The sequence below is a fragment of the Uloborus diversus genome, chromosome 7, assembly GCF_026930045.1.
Source record: "Uloborus diversus isolate 005 chromosome 7, Udiv.v.3.1, whole genome shotgun sequence".
NCBI classification, from domain to species: domain Eukaryota; kingdom Metazoa; phylum Arthropoda; class Arachnida; order Araneae; family Uloboridae; genus Uloborus; species Uloborus diversus.
The window spans coordinates 148,402,050-148,423,331 of NC_072737.1; the positions used below are offsets into that span (position 1 = coordinate 148,402,050).

At 36.5% G+C, this 21,282-nt stretch overlaps 1 protein-coding gene across 1 annotated transcript in view; it reads right to left on the minus strand.

The window, feature by feature from the left end:
- LOC129225694 (uncharacterized) overlaps nt 1–21,282 on the minus strand; it is a 56,876-nt gene that overhangs the window by 10,907 nt on the left and 24,687 nt on the right. Inside the window, exons 2-4 of the mRNA XM_054860171.1 lie at nt 20,440–20,801; nt 16,206–16,292; nt 5,482–5,628 (exon numbers count right to left, since the gene is read on the minus strand). Of these exons, the coding sequence (XP_054716146.1) occupies nt 5,482–5,628; nt 16,206–16,292; nt 20,440–20,777 (572 nt within the window). The 5' untranslated portion in view covers nt 20,778–20,801. The remainder of the gene's footprint in view (nt 1–5,481; nt 5,629–16,205; nt 16,293–20,439; nt 20,802–21,282) is intronic.

A 21,282-nucleotide genomic window follows, 5' to 3' on the forward strand; every position in this document is an offset into this window, starting at 1 on the left:
AGTAAGTTTTTTAACTGAATCTGCGATGCGACTAATTATGCAAATTACGATACTTCCAGTATTTTTTTTTAATTTCTTTTTACAAAGTAAAACTTTTTTTTTTCGGACAGGGGGCTCATAAGTGTGAGTTCTATAATTTGGTTTCATACCGAAAAATAGTGAAAAAATTATAAAACAAACCCCTAGAAAAAAAAAAAGACCGAGTTTAATGATTTTTGGAATATTTTAGAGCGAGTACCCCCACGACTCTCTCTACTTGGTCTAAATGTTCATTGATTTCGAACTTGGCTCACCTCTAGCTCCTCTGAAGAGTGTTACTGACTAATACAATGCTCCCTTCCACTCCAAATAAAAGAAATGGCTATGAAGTTGTTGAAAATTGAAAAATATTGGAGGGCGCTAGTTCCAAAAAATGGGAAGCGTAGGGGGAAAACGGAGGTCATACTTATATTCAGGGGGTCATTTTAGATAAGAATTGGCAAGAATTATGTCAGAAGCAGTCTGAAGTTTTTTTTTTTTTTTTTGTAACTTTTTTTTTTTGCCACGCAGTGTTATTTTTGTCACTTTTTTACATTATTTTTAATTACTATAAATCAGTTTGAAACAAATCTATTTCAGTTGATTAATACTTTCATCACTCTAATCTAGCCTTTCAGGTTATTGATGCAAAAAGGGCATAATCCAAACGTAATTAAGGAGAGGTAATGATCCTATTTGTGGTTAGATTAGTCATGAAAATTCTTGTAGAATTTAGTTCATTTATGAATGAAATAAACACTTTTTATTCAATCGTGAAAAGTTTCATTAGTTGGACTAATGTTCTTTCTGAAATAATCGATTCAACTATCGTCCGCACTAAGTAAGCGATCAACAAGTCAGCAACAAGCGATCAACAATTGAAAAAGAAGGGCTACATGTGCGTGAATTATGTGTTATTTTTTTACTTTTTTATATTATTTTTAATGGTCATAAATCAGTTTGAAACAATGTTTCTCTTCATAATATTTTCATCACTCTAAACCTAGCCTTTCAGGTTATTGATTACAAAAAAGGGCATAAGTCCAAATTCAAAAAAAAAAAAAAAAAACTAATTAACTTCAGTGGTGAAATAAACGTAATTTAAGGTGAGGTAATGATCCTACTTCTGGCTAGATTGGTCATGAAAATTCTTGTAGAATTTAGTTCATTTATGAATGAAATAAATACTTTTCAATGAATCCTGAAAAGTTTGAAAAGTTTCAGTAGTTGCACTTATGCCCCTTTCTGAAATAATCAATTGAACTATCTTCCTCACTCAGAAAGCGATCGACAAGTCGAATTAGTTTGCCAAGTTTTTATCAATGACGTCACAGTGCGCAGATTTAAAATGGAAGTGGTACTCCTCGCGGCACTCTCATAAAATGGAAAATACTTAAATCTTTACATAAATTTTGACAAAAAAGAAACTACATGTGCGTGAATTCAATAGACTATTCTAAATTCTATAGCGAGGTGACTAATTTCACCCAAAACTTGGGCACCACGCTAGGACTATTTCCTTCGTTTGGCCTCAGCTTATCTCAAGTAAGCAACCGAATTCATGTCTGTCAAATTAATTTCGTACTTATTCATACATAAGTAAAATAATATTAAAATGACTGACATACTAAAATGGTTTCCTTTTTTTTATTTATTTATTTTTCTTCGTAAAAAAATTGCATCTGGCACGATATTGTCAACAACAAAAATGTCTGGCAATATTAAATTCATGTTTTTAAAAGTGTTTAGAATTTAGTGGAAAGGAAAAAACCTCTTACTAAAATGATTCCAAATTCCATATTTTTACTTTTAAAGATGTGATGCGTACTAATAAACGCAGTGTTTACCGGCCGCCAGACAGTCCGCACGCCTGTTCGAAACGTCACAGCGTGCCAGTTAGACATATAAAAAGAACCAGCTTTCCTAAAATTCTCTCTCTCGAAAATCTCGAAAACGTTACTAGCTCTTATAGACTAATACAAATGCGTCTTGAATAAATATGAATATAGGATCACCCACTTAGGAAAGGTCACGGCGCAAATTGCGCTATGGAAATTTTTAGTTGGGGAGGAGGGGTGTTTTGAGAGGTATATTTGTCTTTTCAGGGGGGGGGGGCTCTCGCTCTTGGGAGCCTTTCTAGTATTTGGGGGGGGGGAGAGAGATAGGAAGCCCAAATAAATAATAAGGGCTTTTCCTTTATTGAAGATCTGCGGTGCTGCTCGCATACAATATGCGGGGCTTCCTCTTGTTTTTTTTTGTTTTTTTTTTTTCTTATAACGTGAAGTTGTTTTTGGACATAAGACTCATTGGAGTGAGACCGATACTATGGTTTTACCCCGAAAACTAAGTCAAAAATTGTAAAACAAACCCCCAGAAAAAACGGTTTATATTATTTAAAATATATTTTAGGGGAGAATATTCCATTAAGAAGTGTCCTTCCTTGCTGCAAAAGTTCAGAATTTTGAACTTTTAATCTCTCTAGCCTCTCAGAAGAATGTAATGGTTAATATAATGCTACCTTCCCCTCAAAATAAACGTCATAGTTATGAAACTCGAAAATTGAAAAAAAAAAAAAAAATCGATGGGGTCGAAATTTACAAAAAGTGGTACGTGGTGGTCAGGGGCGGCAAATAGGGGGGGTCGAGAGGGGGCGATCGCACCCCCAACTTTTTGAGAGGAATGATAAAAAACGAGCAAATTCAATTTACGTAAATCGCAAATCAATGTTCAAGAAAACCAATCTTGCTGGTTCTCCGTAATGGTTGATGAAACTCGACACATTTTCAGACATGAGCAAGTGTTTTCCGTTTTTTAAATTATTAGAAATTCATCAAGCCTTTACCGGTCTTTTAAAAACAGAAAAACATGAAGAATCATGGTTAATTTTAACTAAAGATGTAATTTCCTCATATAGGGTAAATATATCTATCTTGTGTGCTCTGTGTAACGATGGTTATGAGAGGGCCCGTGCAGTGGTGTGGCTGCAGGATTTTCACGAGAAAATGCCTTGATATTTTAAATTAATTGTTAAGCTCATATTTTAAGTGTGTCTAAGTGTGTTCATCACTTTCTTCTGCTCGAAACACATTTCAGCTGCTCAATGCATTATGCTTTCATAGATACTCTTTAAAAATATAAACAATTTTTGAAAAAAATGTCTCACATCAACAAATATCTTTTCTGGGGGCTCTTAAACTATGCAATCTTTCCCCCATATCATAATTACTTGCTGTTAGCTAATATGTGTTTTGTACCATACTAAGGTATATATTTAAAAAACTCGACCCCCCCCCCCCGAATGAAATGCTGAAATGCCGCCCCTGGTGGTGGTGGAAAATGATGGTCATATTCTGGGGGTTATTTTTACAGAAGAATCAGCAAGAACTGAGAAGCATTTTGACTTCTTTTTTTTGAGCAATCACGATTGCTTATTGTTCTCATTTGACTGTCCTTGATGTTACGCTGATTTTATTCCCCCCCCCCCCGCCTTCCTCTGCAGCACTCCCGCCCACCGTCCTCTGCAGGCGCGGCTCCTATGGTCCTGAGTACTGTCTTCCGGAATCTGCTTCTTCTGATCGGTGGCGTCCGTGTCCTGCACGCACGCTTATACACATACACACACGCCTATGTGCATACACACAGGTTTACACACAACTATACACAATTACACATGTAACCGCCCAGGAGGAGGGGCAGGCTTGGGGGGATAGGAGCCGTTTCTAGAAACAATAACTCGAATGAGTAGGGTCCCGTCACAACTCGTGATTGTGAAACACATATTTTGAATTAAAAGCTTCAGAATACAAATTAATTTTCTTTCTTTCTTTCTTTTTTTTTTTTTTTTTTTGTCTGCCGTGTCACCTATGTCGCACTCCAAAGGAAACGGTTTCTCTGCAACTGAGGCTCAGTTCGACGGGTTCGACGGTGCCGTAGTTTTTTTTGCATGAACGCGTATGTGAGGAGCTAATACAGTACCAATTAAGAAATAGCGATTGCCGGCATTGCAGGAAACGAATCAGAGCGAAAATGATAAATAGTTTTCGTAATTTTGACTGGGAACGTAACGGAAATATTTACTACAGTGATAATAATAACTGGACACAAAAATAAAAGGATTTACGAATGAATTTCTCAAAAGCAAATCGAACCTTTATTTATGTGTTTAGTTTAAAGTATTTTAGTTGCGAAAAAGAACTTAGTAATGGGAATAAACCGATTTTAGTAATACTAATAATAATAATTACTTTCATTATTTTTTTATGGTTATAATAAGAATAATTATTATTTTTTTTATTCAATAGTAATAATAATAGTGATACGTAATAATAATAATGATAAATAATTCGGATGTTTGCTTATTATTATTATTATTATTATTACTAGAAAAATCACCCGTCAAGGTATCACGGGTGAAAATTGCTTCTACATTTAAACGAAGCCATTGCCTGCTTGGTGATATTTTGAAAGTTGAAATTGTAACCCTAACTCTCTCCAGTGGATTAACCCTAAACTCTTGTAGATAGCGTTCATTGTTGGCCTCTTTTTCGTTTTTTCATTCTCTTAAAATGAGACTTAACAGCAAAAACAATTAAGTTACCAGATCCAGTTCAGCCTCGTCAAAATAAAGTATTCCCCTGCATGTCAAACATTACCAAAAAATATTCATGCCATGGGGAAGGTTTCATTGTTGATGACGTCAGGAGCGTTACTCGTCCATTCGCTATCAATATATGAGGATTGTCATTTAAAAAAGGGCTATAAGAGCTGGAGTCTTTAATGATACTAATGAGCAAACTACATTAATTTTATGTTTATACTTTGTAAAAAAACCATACTTTTCTTTGATTTTTTTTTTTTTTTTAACCTTAAGTACCAAACAGCACTTTGAGATGTATTTTTCTCTGGGTGGGATGAGGTTCCGAAATTTTTTTTTAGAATTCTATGGCAGCTGCGAGTGGATGAAGCTATCAGGAAATGCAAAAATAAATAAATTATGTTTTTCAAATATTTTATTTATTTATTTACTTTCTAAGTTATTTATTATATTTATTTTTTTTATAAGAGGTGATCGATTATCTCAATTCTTTCAGTTTACTTGACTTATCTTTATTCATAAAACTTCCATTTTACATTTTCCTGATTTAAAAAAATAAAATAAAATAAAATAAAAACTGAAAAGTATTACTCATCGGAAAACGGTTCCGGTTGCAAAAACATCGATGGAATAAATATCGACGTTAAGACTTCTAAGTTCTCTAAAAGCATCGATTCAACGATGCTAATCCCGAACCCTGCGTGATTTTCTACAAAAAAAAAAAAAAAAAAAAAACCCACAAATTTTCAACAAAAAAAAAAAAAAAAAAAAGTTGCGGTCATTTTGTGTTCGAGCATGTTTTACCTTTCAATGAAACAAAAATAAAAGAATCCAGTTTTTTGCCTGAAGTGATTTATTTAACTACTGACCTGCATGTGGCTTCCAAGTAGCACTGCTCCAAGTTCGGAGGATCTTGCACGATGTAACGCAATTCACCTTTCACGTTGTACATGTGGTAAGGAGTGCGAAGCAAGTATTGGTTCCCATGGCAACGGTCAAATATGGGTGAGGATTTCCTGTGAAAGAATTTGACAGTATTAACCAGCAGATGATATAACTGAAGAAAAATAGAAATAAGTAAACTATAAAAACTCAAATTTACAAGAGTAGAAATTTAAATCTTGATTGCACAATATTTTAAAAAGAAAAATTTGATTAATTATTCTATTTCAGCGTAACTTATTTTCGGGCGTTTCACAAATAAGGCAGTGAGAAGCAAAGGCGCCCATACAGGGGGGGCAAGTGGGGGATCAAGCCCCCCCCCCCCCGCTTAGAAATGAGAACTTCCTTGCATTTAATGCTTTTTTCTATGCAAAATGCAAAAAAAAATCTTTTACAGCCATTAATGAATAAGTTATGAAAAATGTCAAAATTTAATATCTCTAATCTGTACGGAAATCGGTTTTCCAAGGGGAAATATTCTGCTAAACCATGGAGAAAATTTTTGAGCTCCCCCCCCCCCTTTAAAATTTTGCATATGGTGAGAAGCAAAGGGATATATGGGCTTTTTAAAGTTTTGAGAAAAACGCGTTTAAAGTTCAGATTCTAGGTAGGCTTCCACTGAAGTTTTTTTCTTACGCATGCTATACAGAAGCACTCACCAGGGCTACTAGTACCATTTATTCCCCCAAAACAGAAGAGAGGTTCTCCCTCTGCTTGTACTGGTTATCACCATTTTTTTCAATTTTGGTATTTGCTTCTCACTGCCTCAAATGATGACACAGACACACTTTTTTCAAAATTTTTGACCCCCTCTCCCATTTGTCACAAAATGTGACACTTCGCCCTACCCCCCCCCCTTTCTCACCAGGGTCCGACTAACTAAAAGTGAGGCCCTAGGCCCGCATTAATTTGGAGGTTCCCTGAAGACTATGCAGAGTTTGATTTACATTTTTAAAGCACGAATGAACTTTTGGAGGCCTCTTTGTCTAATCACACAACTATGTATAAATCACTTATGTGCATTTATGAATCCCCTTTGGGCCCCCTCGTAATCGTGAACAAGTAAATTCGTTACTGGCAGAATTATTAAAAGTTCCCCTTTAAAGAAGTTTTCTTCTAATTAATAAGTCATAATTTTTTAAAAATGCACATGTATTTCTCATATCAGTGCAATGGTATGCATAATTCTTTCAAGAATGTGGGGCCCCTGAGGAACACAGGGCCCCAGGCCTAGGCCTAGTCAGCCTGTGTGGTAATCAGGCCCTGTTTGTCACCTGTTCAGGGCAGGGCCTTCCGAAGAGCCGACGGCGCCCGGGACGAATGTTTCCTGGCGCCCCCCCTCCCCCTATACACACAGAAAAATCAAGTTAGTTATGACATAAGTGCATAATACTACCGTGAGCATGCCCACGGTAGTATTATGCCTGCAGGTAATACCTGCAGGTAAAGAGCAAAAACAGCAAATTTTTCAATTTTTAATTTTTTGCATTTTTGTCATCTACTGTACGGTAGCTTTATTGTACACTAGTGGTACCCGCACGGCTTTGCCCGAACTAGAAAATTAAAAGCTCTTTTGGTTCAGCTGTATATTTAAAAATAATGTATAGTGAATTTTCTCGCCAATTGGCTTGTGCCCATGTTACGGTTCCTCGTTATGATAATTTCGTAATTTACTCGTTAATCTTATGATAGTTTTGTTCTTAAAATTGGAATAGAAAAAGAAACACATCGAATTTTCGAAAAATCGCTTCGAGGTGCACACCCCTATACTACAAACTAACTTTGTGTCAAATTTTATGAAAAGCGGCAGAACGGTCTAGGCGCTATGAGCGTCACAGAAATCCTGACAGACAGAGATCCGGACAGAGAGAGATCCTGACAGACAGTGAGACTTTAAGCTTTATTATTAGTAAAGAAGTTTGCTTTTCTGGTTTAGGCTGAAAAAAAATCGCGACAAAACATTTAATTCCAACATTCCCCTATGTTGTCTTTATTGAATCCAAAACGCGTTTCTTCAAAAACCTCGAAAACTCATTTTTGCAGATACTGCCATTTACCTGCCCACGGCAGAATGCGCGTTAACGCGTCACACTTAAATTTTTTACATATTACTGAACAGAACACTCAGAGGGCTATGCATAATACAAATTGAAACGCAAGTAATGAATCTGTTTCTAATATTTGTAAAACATTAATACCCAAAAACGTTTCGAAAAATGGAAATGTTAAAAATCCAAATATTTATCTAGTAAAATGTTATTACACTAGATAAAAAGAAACAAATAAAACTGAATTAGTTATCCATATTTATCAAACTAAGAACACCAATAAATAATTTGCTGATTATAAAGAGAAAATGAATTTATCGAAGTAAATTACATTAAAATTAAATTTCGATCTGGACTCATCCAATGATTCTTTTCAAGAGCCTTTTGGTTTTACTTGTACCAACTTAATACCAGCTTTCATATACGTTAAAAACAAAGATGTCTTTCTTTTGCATCAAATATTTGTAAGTTTTAGGGGAAAGCCCACAAACACAACTCAACAACATCGAAAATCGTTCAGAATTGCGTCTTTGGAACTCTAATTTCGAAAAATCACTAGCCCCAAAATATGGCCTTACAACTACGTTTTAAGACTTGAGTTTAAGAAAATATTCGTGCTAAGGTCCCCATACCTCCTTTCTTTAATATCACACGAAGGCGTTTTAAACGACACTTACAAAACATTTAAGTGGAATAGCCCCTGAATGTAAAACATTGCTTAAATTTTTTGAACCATAATTAAAAAAAAAAAATTCCAGTAACATACTCCAGATCCTCCTATCCATAAAATCTTCAAAGTTGGTATTAAGTTGCGTTTTTGAAACTTTGAAAACAACAATTTTGAAAACTTTGCAGGGGAGAGAAGGAATTGATTTCAATCTATTTAAAAAACAATCGATCGGAAACAGTCTCTTACCCTTATCCTAACGTCAAATTACATGGCGTATAATCGCGTTTTAAGGCTAAAATTGCGTTTTTAAAATTAAAAGTTTTAAAATTTTTACCGGACGCCTATCCGATCAACAAAATAATAAAAAAATTAATAAATATATATATATTTTTTTTTTCAAGGTGCTTCCTTAAAACTTTTTTTCTGGCTAAGTCACTGTACGCAGGGGCAGAATTCAAGCAAAGTTGGTGTTAATTAGACAAAGGAGAAGTGCATTTTGTTTGATTCAAAACAGTTTTATTCTCAGAGATTGTATCGCTTCAATGATACAAACGAAACGAATGTTTTGGAGACTTAGAGAAAGGAATATTTTCGTGCCCTAGGAAAAAATAGAGAATCATTGCAACGATTCTCTATCTTGTGTGTCTATGACTGTGTATCTATGATACACGAAATGAGGAGGTGCCGCAAAGCGCCCTAATTTTATACGATCGGGGCATTTTATACGATGAGGGGCGTCACAAGGCGTCTCTCATTTCCTGTAAATGTCATCGTGTTCCGATTTTAGGAGGGTTGTTTTAAGGCATATTTTTTCTCTTTTTTTTTTTTTTTTGGAGGGGCTTACGATTTAGGGGTGGGGGTGCGCCCTTGGTCTTAAGGAGGTGGGCACCCCTGCAAGCTGTCACAGTTTTATGAACCCCTCTCTCCCGTCAAAGAGTGACATCATCTGTGGCAGGACAGCCTCTAAAAAGGAGTTTTCAAGTTTTAGCTTCGCATCAGAAACAAAGAAAAGCATAACTTCTACACCTCACGAATAAAATGTTTACCTTCGTGCAAGGAAAGTGTAAAACGAGGGTGGTGGAGTCTGAAGGAAAGTGGCTCCTTCCGATTCCGACTCAAGGAGTTTTAGAGCCTCCCACTCCGACTCTTTCACCCCAAATTTAGTACGACTCTGACTCTGCAACTCTGACTCTGCAGCCATGGAAAATTGAGGACTCGGAGGAAAAATAGCCGACTCCGACTCTAAAAATGTAAAAGATTTCGATTCCCGAGTCCAACTTGAATCCTTTACCCTTAAATTTGTTCGACTGCACGACTCCGACTTTGTAGCCCTGTGAGAAATGTTAACTTTAAATCGTCGGATGTATTTTTTCACCAAAAAGCTCATTTTTCTCTTTAAAGCCTTGTCTCGATACGCGCGTATGTGCATTTCTTATTACTTTTGTACAAGTTAAACCAAGGTTAAATTTTGTTATTATGTTTTTTGTACGCATCTATGGCTTGTCTTCAAAATCTGATGCTGACACCACGTGATTTGTCTTTGATCCTTGTAACTGAATAAAAAATGTGTAAATTGTATATGTAGGTCCTGTACAACGTTTAGCTGTACAACTCTGTTTTTGTTTACAATCGAATGCTATAAAACTACTGAACTGTTTTTTCTTTCTTTCTTTCTTTTTCTTTTTTTGGCAAATCAATTATAATTTCAAGTTGTTTTTCGTACCAAGCTGTTTTTCTCTAAGGCGTCGCTCAATGCATCTCTACGGTACAGTTAAGTAAATACTGTCAGTCCCGCAACGGATAAACGAATACCCTGCTTATATGATTAAAACCTCCTGGAACCGAATATTTCCCCATAGATGCAATGTTAAAGATTCCCGCTTAATCGAATAATTTCCCCAGATAATCGAATAACATTTATCAGCTTTCGTACGTATTTTTGTAGAAATTTTTTTGAATAAATTAGAAGCAAGTAAAGTAAGAACAGTTGTTGACGTAAAAATATAAAACATTATTTTTCGACTTCAACGGGTGAAAAAAATTTTCTATATTTCATCAAAACATTTGATCAATTTTATCTAATTTCTTTTGACGTTGCCATTACAAAAACAATAAACAGCGCAGTCGATAGTTAAATGAAATAACACAAAGAAATATACACATTTCAGACGATAATTAATTGAAAAATATTAAATGTAAAGCACAGCGGTCGAGAAGAGAGAAAAGGACTTGGAAATGTGTTCCCAAAAGACCTTTGAGCAAGCAATCCACTTTTTTTCAAAAAATATTATACTGAAATAAGGTGTTAAAGCAACCATTTCATAACTCAAATTGAAAGTTACTTTTTTATGATTTTCATACGTACTTTTTTAAATGAATAAATTAGTAAACTATTATTCGCTTCAAGACAAATGTTGTGAATTTAGAAAGGTAAACAAACTTTCCCCGCTTTATCAAATACCCCGCTTAATCGAATAATATTTCTTGATTAAAGTTAACATGGTCAGGTAGAGAAGGGGGGGGAGCATAGCACGATTATTAGAGTTAAAATAATAATAATAACAATAACAACATCGCCGCAGAAGAAAATCGACATCGAAGTGAGTCATTTTAAATAAACATCACCGCACAGAACAACTAACATTGCCGGTTGATAGGATCAAACGTACTAAATATGACCGCTAAATGTAATTAACTTTAAATGGTAGCGTTATCAACAAACAAAAAAAAAAAAAATAAAAGAAAGAAAGAAAATAAACTAACCTTGCATAAGAAAGAGATTTCACTAATTAAATACTACCATCAAATTAAATTATTAAATGTGGTTATGCCCCAGAAAACTCTAATTCTATGTTTGGAAAAATCTGGAAACTTACGTCCATTCATTATTTTCATACATGTTTATAACATTCTGTTCAGTTTGCGATTCACAGCAGCTGAATCAACAAAACAGGTACCGGAAAAAAAAGCAATAATTATTTTGTTACATTCCTCTTTACTACGTACGCCAGGTTTGATCTTTCAACTAACCGAAACATTTCTAGACTTCACTTCAATAAATAAATAAATAAATAAAAATCAGAAAATAAACACCTATGTGAAAATGCACAGTAAGCAGGGGCGTCTCGAACTTAAATTTTTGGGAGGGCGGAAATTCTTAATTTGCTGAATGGAATTCCAAATTTTTCCGAATGATGATAATTTTGCCGGATAGAACTCAAAATTTTGCCGAATAGAACTCCAGATTTCTCCGAACGATGATGATTTTCCCGAATCGAAAGACAAAATTTTCCGAATAAGGAATTTTTTGGGAGGTCACTGTGGCCTCTCGTGACCTTTCATCGGGGCGCTCTTGGCAGTAAGATATTAACTGAAAAACTAGAAATAATTTTGTGGAATCAATCCGATTCGGCATCTTACTTCCTATTGACTTATGTCCACAACAATTATCATATAGCCAGGGGTGTCCTGATGAGGGTTCACGAATCGGAGGGCACTGTGACCTCTCAAAAGAAGTCTTCATTCGCGGCAAACTTGGGAACGAAATTGTTATTTGTTGTTTTTAAAATTTTTCATAATTATACCTGATGTCTCCTCTCATTAAGGGCAGTCCATAAATAATGTCGCACCCTTTTTCAAAATATTTGCCCCCTCCCTTCCCCCATTTGTCTCAAAGTGTCCTTCTTCAACTTATCGTCTTCCCTCCCCTAGTTACGTGTCACGCTATTTTTCATAAACACATTGCAATGAATAAATGTGTAATGTCACACTTCCTGTCACCCTCTACCCCCTCCTAGTCACAAACTGTCGAAATTTCACGAACATCTCTCCCCCCAAAGTGTGATATCACCTCGTAGATTAGCTTCAAATCGTCTTAAAAGCGCCATGTCAGAATTTAAAAATATAATGCATCTAAATCTAGGACAGTTAAGACCTTCGAAAAGCAACTACTCTTCCACACTCCATATGGTTCCCAAGAAGAAACTTTAATAAAGTGTTTTCATTTCATCCGGAAATGTAAAAGCAAAATGAGAAGCTCAAAATTGTGCACAAAAACATGCATGAATACATAACATGCATGAATACATAAATGGATATAGATTAGAGCTTTACGATGGTTATGATCCCCTTCTATTGCCCCCCGTCTTCCCGTTACTACACGTTTTTAAATTTTAATTCTAAAAACGCAATTTTTGGACGATATAAAGAAAGTACGGAGGATTACCCCCGGAAGTTTTCCGATATTTCAATTCTAAAAACTCAATTTTAACGACCCGTGATCATATTAGGAAGTGAAGATTCGGAGGCCATTTTTTGGAGAAACTAAAGTCAAAGAACGCGAGTGCATCCTATCTTAGGTAAGATCAAAGGAAAAAAAGTGGGTTCACAGCGACTCTCCAGGCAGTTTTTTAAAATTGAAGTCTTAAATAAAACTGTAGATTATCCTTAATGATGTTGTAGAAAGAGGAAAGAGTGATGTTCAAGAAGGTCCCATAGGAAAATTTTTGAATTTATTATCTGTTCTAAAAACACAATTAGAAAAATTTAAAAACACGATTTTAAGCGAAAAGTCTCGAAATTATGTTTTCTGAAATGATATTTTTTAACGTTCTTTGGTGATTCTGGGGCGGAGTTCGCGAAAGCCATCTCCCGGAAATTTCTCGAAAGTGAAGTTATAAAAACGTGATAGATAGTAGGCCATCGCGGGTTACGTTTCGGCCATGGAATGGGATTCAGGCACTCTCCGAGGCAATCCGGAGAATTTTCGAAGTTTAAGTCTTAGAAGTACATTTTAGACCATTGTTAACAATGTTGGAGGGGAAGAGGTACACTCCCATTGCAATTTTTCGAAATTATAGTCCAAAATACGCATTTGTAGGCCACCTTATTAGACGACGTTATAGGACGGGATCGGAATCGGGATTACACCCATGGACATTTTTCGAAACTGAAGTTACAGAAGGCAGTTTTAGCGGGTTTTCGATTATGTTAAACAATTTTCCTCCTGAATCTTTCTGAATTTCAAGTTCGAATAAAAAAGTTTTCGGCTACCTTGATGATGCAAAAGAAAGGGGTTAGGTTCGGGGCAGGGGTGGCAGCTTTTTAGTTCCCTCCCACTCAGAGGAAAAAATTAAAAACGATATTTAAAATCTTTCTTCTACACATAATTATTTTAGTTCTTAAAAAAAAAATAATATCTCTTAACAATTCATTTATTTCGCCCAGCATCAGTGTGAAGTCTCAGAATCTTTTTCTTTTCTTCTATCATGATCTCTTAATTTTGCTCATTGTTGTTTACAGTGCCGGATCTACGGGCTCGTGTCACGGGTGGAAAATTTTGAGGGTGATAAATTGACATGAAGTTAAGTAACCAAAAAGAGTTTAGGATGACTAATAATTACCTTTTCAGGACTCCAATTTCGAAAGCTTTAAGAAAAAAGCCACTTGTAAACAATTTCTGGATGGTAACCCTTTCCCCTCTCTTGTCTAACATCACCAAAGAGAACCTTAAAATGTGGTTTTAAGATTTGTGCTTTAAGAATTTCAGCATCCTCCTTTTCCTACTATCAACAAAAATTGCTTAAATTTGAGTTTTTAAAGCCTAAATTCCGAAACATTCCGGAGAAAGCCCTTAAAACATCTCGATTTCAAAATTTCAAAAAAATTCTTAGGAGAATACCTACCTACTTCCCTACCTTCTCAACATTCGGGGGAAAAGGCTCCAAAGCATCACTCTTTACCTAAAGTTAGAACTAAAGATAGCCTGCGTCTTGAAGATTTCAGTTTTTAACATTTTGCGAAGCAAACCCGTATCTCCCCCCCCCCCCCCCCCCCCCCCCCCCCCCATAACGTCTCCAGTGATAATCTAAAACCTCGGTTTGATACTTGAAGTCAGAATTGGTTCTGGGGGAGTTCAGAAACTTCATCCTTTTCTCTAATCTTCCCACATAGCTTGAAATTTTGTTTTAAGCCATACCATGGGTCGATCCCTCAAACCCTTTCCTCCCAAAGATAGCCTGAAATTGACTTCAGTTTTGAGCACAATTTCAGGAAAGAACCCCTTCACCTTTCCTCTATTGTTATGAAACAACCAAAACTTTCTCTTTTTTTTAGGCTTGAATAGCTGAAAGTTTTAAAACCCTAACTCCCTTAAATTTCCAAAGGTACCTTAAAATTGACTTAATTTTGAATAAAGAAAAAAAAATCCAGAGAAAAACCAATTCTCCGTTCTCCAAACTTTGCCTAAAATTGTAATTTTTAGGCCAGTTTTGAAACTTTTCTGACCCAACGGAGCTTTTTCTCCTTTCACTAAGAAAGATCAACTGAAATTGCGTTTTTAAGATATCAATTGGGAGAAATTTCTGGAAAGCAATCTATCGAAAAAATAAAATTTTTAATTTACCTGAGCATTTAGAAAATCTAAATCTAAATAAAAAGAGAAAGAGAGAAGTTTAAACGAGTTAAAGTACGGGAAGTATTTTTTTTTTTCTGGAATTTTTTTCTCATGGCGCTGGGCCCGTAGCATTTGCTACTTCTGCTCTATGGCTAATCCGGCCCTGTCAAACACCCCTGTAAACTAATAGGTACGTCCATTTCTGCCGACAAATCGGATGTTTGCCTTTCCATCTCAGCGGTGGTCAAACAGCAGCTGGAGGGAACAAGTGCTATCATGGCCTCTTAAAAAAAACTGAGGCAAATATCCCAAGTCATGTGATTCAATTATAGTGAATGGTTGACATGTTTTGCTTTAAACTTGCGAAAAAGACTTAATTTCTTTCAATATTTTACTTTAAAATCTCATGTGACTTCGAATCCTTGCTTCAAAAATAAAAGATTCACTCTCTCTCTACCTTTCATTCCTACTCATCAGAGCCAACGAAAGGCCTTGTCAGTCTTGTCAGAAACTAGGTGCCCGGCTCCGAATCGGAGTAGTATAAATTTGAATATTTTTATGAAAAGGTGAGAGTCTGGCGACCAAACTATGACAAAGGGCCCGCCTTGGCTCTCGGTGGGATAGTTTCTCACTAATCCGTTGCTTGTGTGCTGTTTGAGCTACGATTTTTATCTAGTGCTTAAATGTGGTCAGAAGTGAATACGTGCTTACGGTTACGTTTACGGTGCTTTATACGATTTATTTAACTGCTGTGTGTAGTTTTTAGCAATTGTTAACGTAATGAAAACATTTCTAAATAAATTTGCTGCGTTTTTAAAAGTATCAAGTTATCTGTTCTTCAGAGATACATGAAGTAACGAGCTGATGTGTGCATCACATGACTTCCTTTTACCCCAATTTAATGGAATTTCTCCATTACTGGCAAATTTAATGTGATTCAATAGTTTACTCTCTAAATATCACCAATAGTGGCCAAACTGAAATCAAATTAAAAAAAAAAAAAAACGCCAAATTTATCGGTAAGTTGGCGACCTAAAGACTGGCGATATATCGCCAAGAGTCCGCCAAATTATAACACCACTTGAGTTTAGATTGAAATTAACAATGATTCCCCCCTCCCCCAAAAAGGGGCAAAAGACCCCTTTAGAAACACCCGAATGCAACCAAAAGAGGAGGTGCACAACTAGACCCCACTAGACGTCTACGTACCAAATTTCAACTTTCTAGGACATACCGTTCTTGAGTGATGCGACATACATACGCATATCCGCACATACATACATACGTACATACAGACGTCACGAGAAAACTCGTTGTAATTAATTCGAGAATCGTGAAAATGGATATTTCGCGTGTCCATACGTTATTAGGCACTTATCCACGTATGGTCGAATCGAAAAAAAACCTCATCATTCATTCGGGGATTAGTAAAATGGAAATTAAGGTCGATTTTTGAGTGAAATTTTTTTCGCGAATACAATACGTTATTTTTTGTAAAAGGAAAAGGAAGTAAAAAGGAACTCGTAACAATATACTTACACTTTTGCCAATAGCTGTAAAGTAGTGCATGGGCTATTTCCGCTGCTTCCTCTTGGCAATGACTGCACATGATGTCGAAGTTCACCACTGTATAAAAAAAAGAAAAGGGAAAAAAATAGTTTTAGAACATTAAATTAGATAGAAAAATGACAAAACTACCCCAAAATATTTTCATGATGCAGTTTGCGACACAGACCCCTCCCTCTTTGGTTGCGCACCCCAAGGACAGCGGCCATGCTCACTAGCGGAGTTGAACCTTAGTCAGACGTCTGAACCGCAGATTGAAGCCTTCTGATTGGTTGAAAAAGGTTTCAATCGATGATTCGGTGCTTTCTGACTGAGCTATAGTGCATAGGCACTATCACTGAGCTTCAACTCGGTTGGTGAGCATAGCCGTAAATTCTCCTCGGCGAAGCTGAAACATCATTTAATTGATGAAAAGATTTTTAAACGGGGAGAAAATACCGTAAACTAACTCAGCTTTGCTTCAAGACAACATTGACATTGGCTTTCAAGAGCCCGAAGGTCCCGAACATTCCAATTTGTTTGAATTAACCAGTTTAGCGGCCTTGAAGAGGAAGAATCCATTGCATAAACATACATCGGTAAATATATCGGTAAATGTATCAGTCCATAACATTTGGTGGTGAGTTTCTTCTTCTTCAGAAGCACAACAGCCTTTTGCATGACGAGGATGACTCGCGGATCCTCCTTCGAACGATAAAATCCATTGCATAAACATGCATACATCGATAAATAGTCCATAACATGTGGTGGTGAGTTTCTTCTTCTTCAGAAGCACAACAACCTTTGGCAGGCCGAGGCTAACTCGCTGATCCTCCTCCAGTTGACCAAATTAGTGACTACACTGTTATAACCAGAGGTTCCAGACGAGTGAATATATTCCCCCTAAGGTGAAAGCATGGTGACCAAGGGTGCATTACTGGCCAGGAAGTAAAGCAGAGGTGCGAAAGTAGCAGACAGTCGTAGACAGGGGTGCCAAAACAGCAAGCAATCGCTAAATGACTTGCTGGCGCATGCGCTTCCGGCATACATTCACCATTCAACCACTTCAATATGGCGGACGAATGATAGGTTGCACTACGCGTGGCTTCTACGTCTTTCACATTGAATGAAGTACACTATTGGATTAAATCTCAACTTTTGTAGGATAATTCTTTAAAATAACAAGTAAGTACAGCTTTTGATCACTTTGTAGCTTTTAGGGCTTTCAAACATAGTTAGAAGTACGTTTAATGCTTTTCAGTTACCGTTAGTCCGTTACGATACCGTAGTACCGTTAGTTGTTTATTTTCAGGTTACCGTTACTGTCGTGAAAATTCTATCATTCAAAACGCTACTAAATGTATCTATCATTATTTTCTTGAGTACTCGATAAGCAACATTTAATCACCGAAATAGTAACCGCAATGTTATTTTCAATAATCAACAAGTGAGAACCTAAATAAAAATGATTCTTGCGCTTTGTGTAGCGAGCGCAAAAAATAAAAAAGAAATCTCTCTCCGTCTATCTTTTTCTTTTGCTTTTTCGTTCAAGTGTTTGAATCATTTCCTGTTAGCGGTTATTCGATAGTGTTAGGAATTTCTTTAAATTTTTAACTGTCGAAAAATTTTATGCGCATTTTATTTTATTGTTATTTTGATTGAAATTTTGAACGTTTGAGAAACGATTTTGTTTTTCCGTAACTTTAATATCCCAGAATATTTTTGGCTGTTCATGTAAATAATTCATAAGTACATCTACACTTTACTTTCGGTGCGGTTATTTCTCACAAATGATCATTAACTTAACTATGATTAGTCAAATAATTACTCGTCTTTAACTTTAAATATATTTGTGACAACTCTTTGATACCAAATAAAGTCTGTAGATATTTATTGTTTTATTCATTTTTAATATTACTTTGTAAAAAAAAAAAAACTCACCAGTACGCAGAATTTTCACAAGTTTTTTACCGCCCCGAGAGTTATTATAATTATTATTATTTATTTTATTTATTTTTAAGAAAAAGATAAAAATTTCACAGGTCCGCAATGTTTTTCATTCGTTTTTACCGACCCGTGGGTCAAAAGAGGTTGAGAAACACTGATGTAGAGAACGATCAGATGAATTAAAGCAATGAGCACTTCTTAACTATGTTGAAAACTCTGAAATATGGTCAAATGCTGTAATTACAAGTTTTAATCATTTCCAGTACTGAATTCATGCAATGTGAAAAGTGTGCAAAACGTAGACTATCATGAATCAAAACAAAACTATTAAAAAAAGAAAAATACACAACTGTATTCAAAAACGCACACAATACGGGGGAGGGGGGGGGGAGGATCTACAGTAAGGGTGCCATTTCTCTCTCCGAAGGTTCATTCTTTTCACCCCGGCTGCCTATTTTTTAAAAGGTGCCTGTTTTTCACCCTAGTTAGAGGTGCAATTTCGGCTCCGTATTAGGTGCCGCTGGTGAACAAGCGTTTCACCCCTGAAAGGTGCCGAATGCAACCTGTAGTTTTAACAGTGTATGGCTCTCCATCGGTTGCCTCCCATTAGGTTGAGGTCCTTTTCAACATCGTCCAACCATCGTGTAGGTGATCGTCCTCTACGTCTAGTCCTTAGAGCAGGAATTATAAATGAAGGGAGCAAATCCAATCATTGGCTTAGCAAAAGCTTGAGCAAAGAACTTAAGTCACGCGATTTAACAACGACTAATGCTTGACACGTTTTACGTGAAACCAGCGAAAGATTTCTTCCAATGCTTCGCTTTAAAATCTATCTCGTGACTTTGGTGTTTTTGTTTAAAGAATGAAAGTCTTCACTCCCTCCATTTTATCTCTTCTCGATAAAATGGAGTCCCTTCAATTTGTACTCCATTAATACCGTATTACCCCGCATTATCCGGGATGCCGCAAAATTTGGGGGTCTACAGATTTTCAAAAACACTTGCCTGGTCCTTGCCTGCATGCCGGAAAAATCGAGGTTTGGAAAGAAAAAGTATAAAAAATATATGTTCAACTCAAAAATGAATATAAGTTCTATACTACATATCTTATTAGTATTAATAAACAGTTTAATTTTCTAAAAATATTTACCAACAATGTCATTTGTTATTTTTACAAGAAAAATATTGTTCAATAACGAATAATTTTATAACAAAAATAAATTAAAAGTAAGTAAGCAAACATTTAAGCAGTAAGTTACTGCCCCTAAACCAGTGCTCAGGAATTTGCAATAGCCATGCAATAAATAAAAACTTACCTTTCTTAAAGGAACCTAAAATAATTTATTAAAAAAATTATGAACAAATCGCAGCAACGATGATTGCTTCTGAATTGATTACTTTATTGATCTATAATTAAATCCATTAATAATGACCTACCATAAATAACAAGCACAAATTATATGCAATGCACATTTTTTTGAAAGAAGGTTACTTTCGGGATTTGTTAATTTTGTTCTTTACAGTGGTTTGCTTTCTGACTGGAACTGAATGGGTAAATTAACTTTTGTTCTGAACCTCGCTTTTTTCCGGCATGCCGGAAAATGCGGAGTAATAGGGTAAGCTGTCTATGAGTTTCCTCAGTGACCCACTTTTAAACCGAGTTCTAACATTTCGGGCTCCAAAAAGCAGATCCGATTTCGTGCCAGGTCGTCTTTCTAGAGTTAGAGCCGCCATATATAAGGGCCTTAACAAGAGTCAGTCCGGAAGAATTTCTTCGAATTTTGTGAATCTGTGAGTTTTTACGAGGCAAGGGGATTGACCTTGAGCTCAACCCGATTTAGTCACCTCATACGACACGCAAGGGAATGCGTTGGAACTATTCTTTCATAACCCGATCACCACATGGATTGATGGTGAGAATACAAACAATAATATTCAACTTCAGGACTACTGTCCACCTCTGGCAAGTTGAGCTCCGCTGCCCGACCAATTCAACGATTCCATTTATTGAAATAGGGGTGAGGAAAAACGGCTTAAGAACTTGCGGATATAGTTTGCAGTGTTATTGCCCATTTGGCGGACAATATAATTCAGGTAAGGAGTAGCAAGCAATACAGAATTTGCTCGCCAATAAAAGGGTTGCAATGGTAGCTCAGCTCTGTGCGAAACAATTCCTCTTCTTACTGATTGCTCTCCCTTGAAAGAAATGGACTTGCTCAAGGCCAAAGCTCAACTTGTCAGAGGTGGACAGTACAATACATCACGGGATAGGGGACACTTACAACTTATCGTCGAAGTCCTTGTACTTGGAGAAACAGCTGGTGTAGTGGAGGCCAAATCGCACTTGACATTCCTCTCTGTCCTCGTGTAGCCCGTCGGTGACCGGCTGAGGATTCTGTGGTCTCCTGCGAGGCCTCTGGAACGGATAGTCGTCTGCAATTCGATCGTCCTCTTCGGGGTACTGCCCCGCATGCTGAGGGCGCTGATCCCTGCAGCCCCTGACAGCCGTCGCCCCAGTCAGCAGAGGATGGTTTGAGAGGTAGGTGGCGGCCTCGCTCTTCGCTTCCCGTGGTTGAGAATTGTCTGCATCGGTTACCTCCTGAAGAAAACTGGTGCCCATCAGAAGAGACGAAAGCAGAAGGACCTGAAGAAAGACAGGAAGTTGAGGTTTTAGCTGCTCTCACAAGGCACTTTTATAACCCGCATATCCCTGCTCCGTGTTTAAACAACGAAACTCGCGCCACGGAATGATAATTTAATAATTCGCTACTCCAGTGCTCGAATACGCTACCTTGCGGTGATTTACAAAACTGCCGAAAAAACTAAAACATTGCCACATTGCGTTCCACGTGTGTCTGTTGACGTAAACACAGGCAGCTTGTTCTGAGTATTTATTAACGCAATCGATGTGTCTTAGATTGCTTTCAGCTACAGAAATTGTTTCGTCCCTTAGTAGTATTCTCGAGATTCTCAAAATAATGTTAGTTTTAATTATTTCCTTCTAAAACGTGAGTTGATTGAGAAATGGTGAAAGCGTATACAAAAAAAAAAAAAAAAAAAAAAAAAAAAAACTCTGGATTAACAAACTTGGATAACGCAATACCAGGTAAAAATTTTTATTGTTT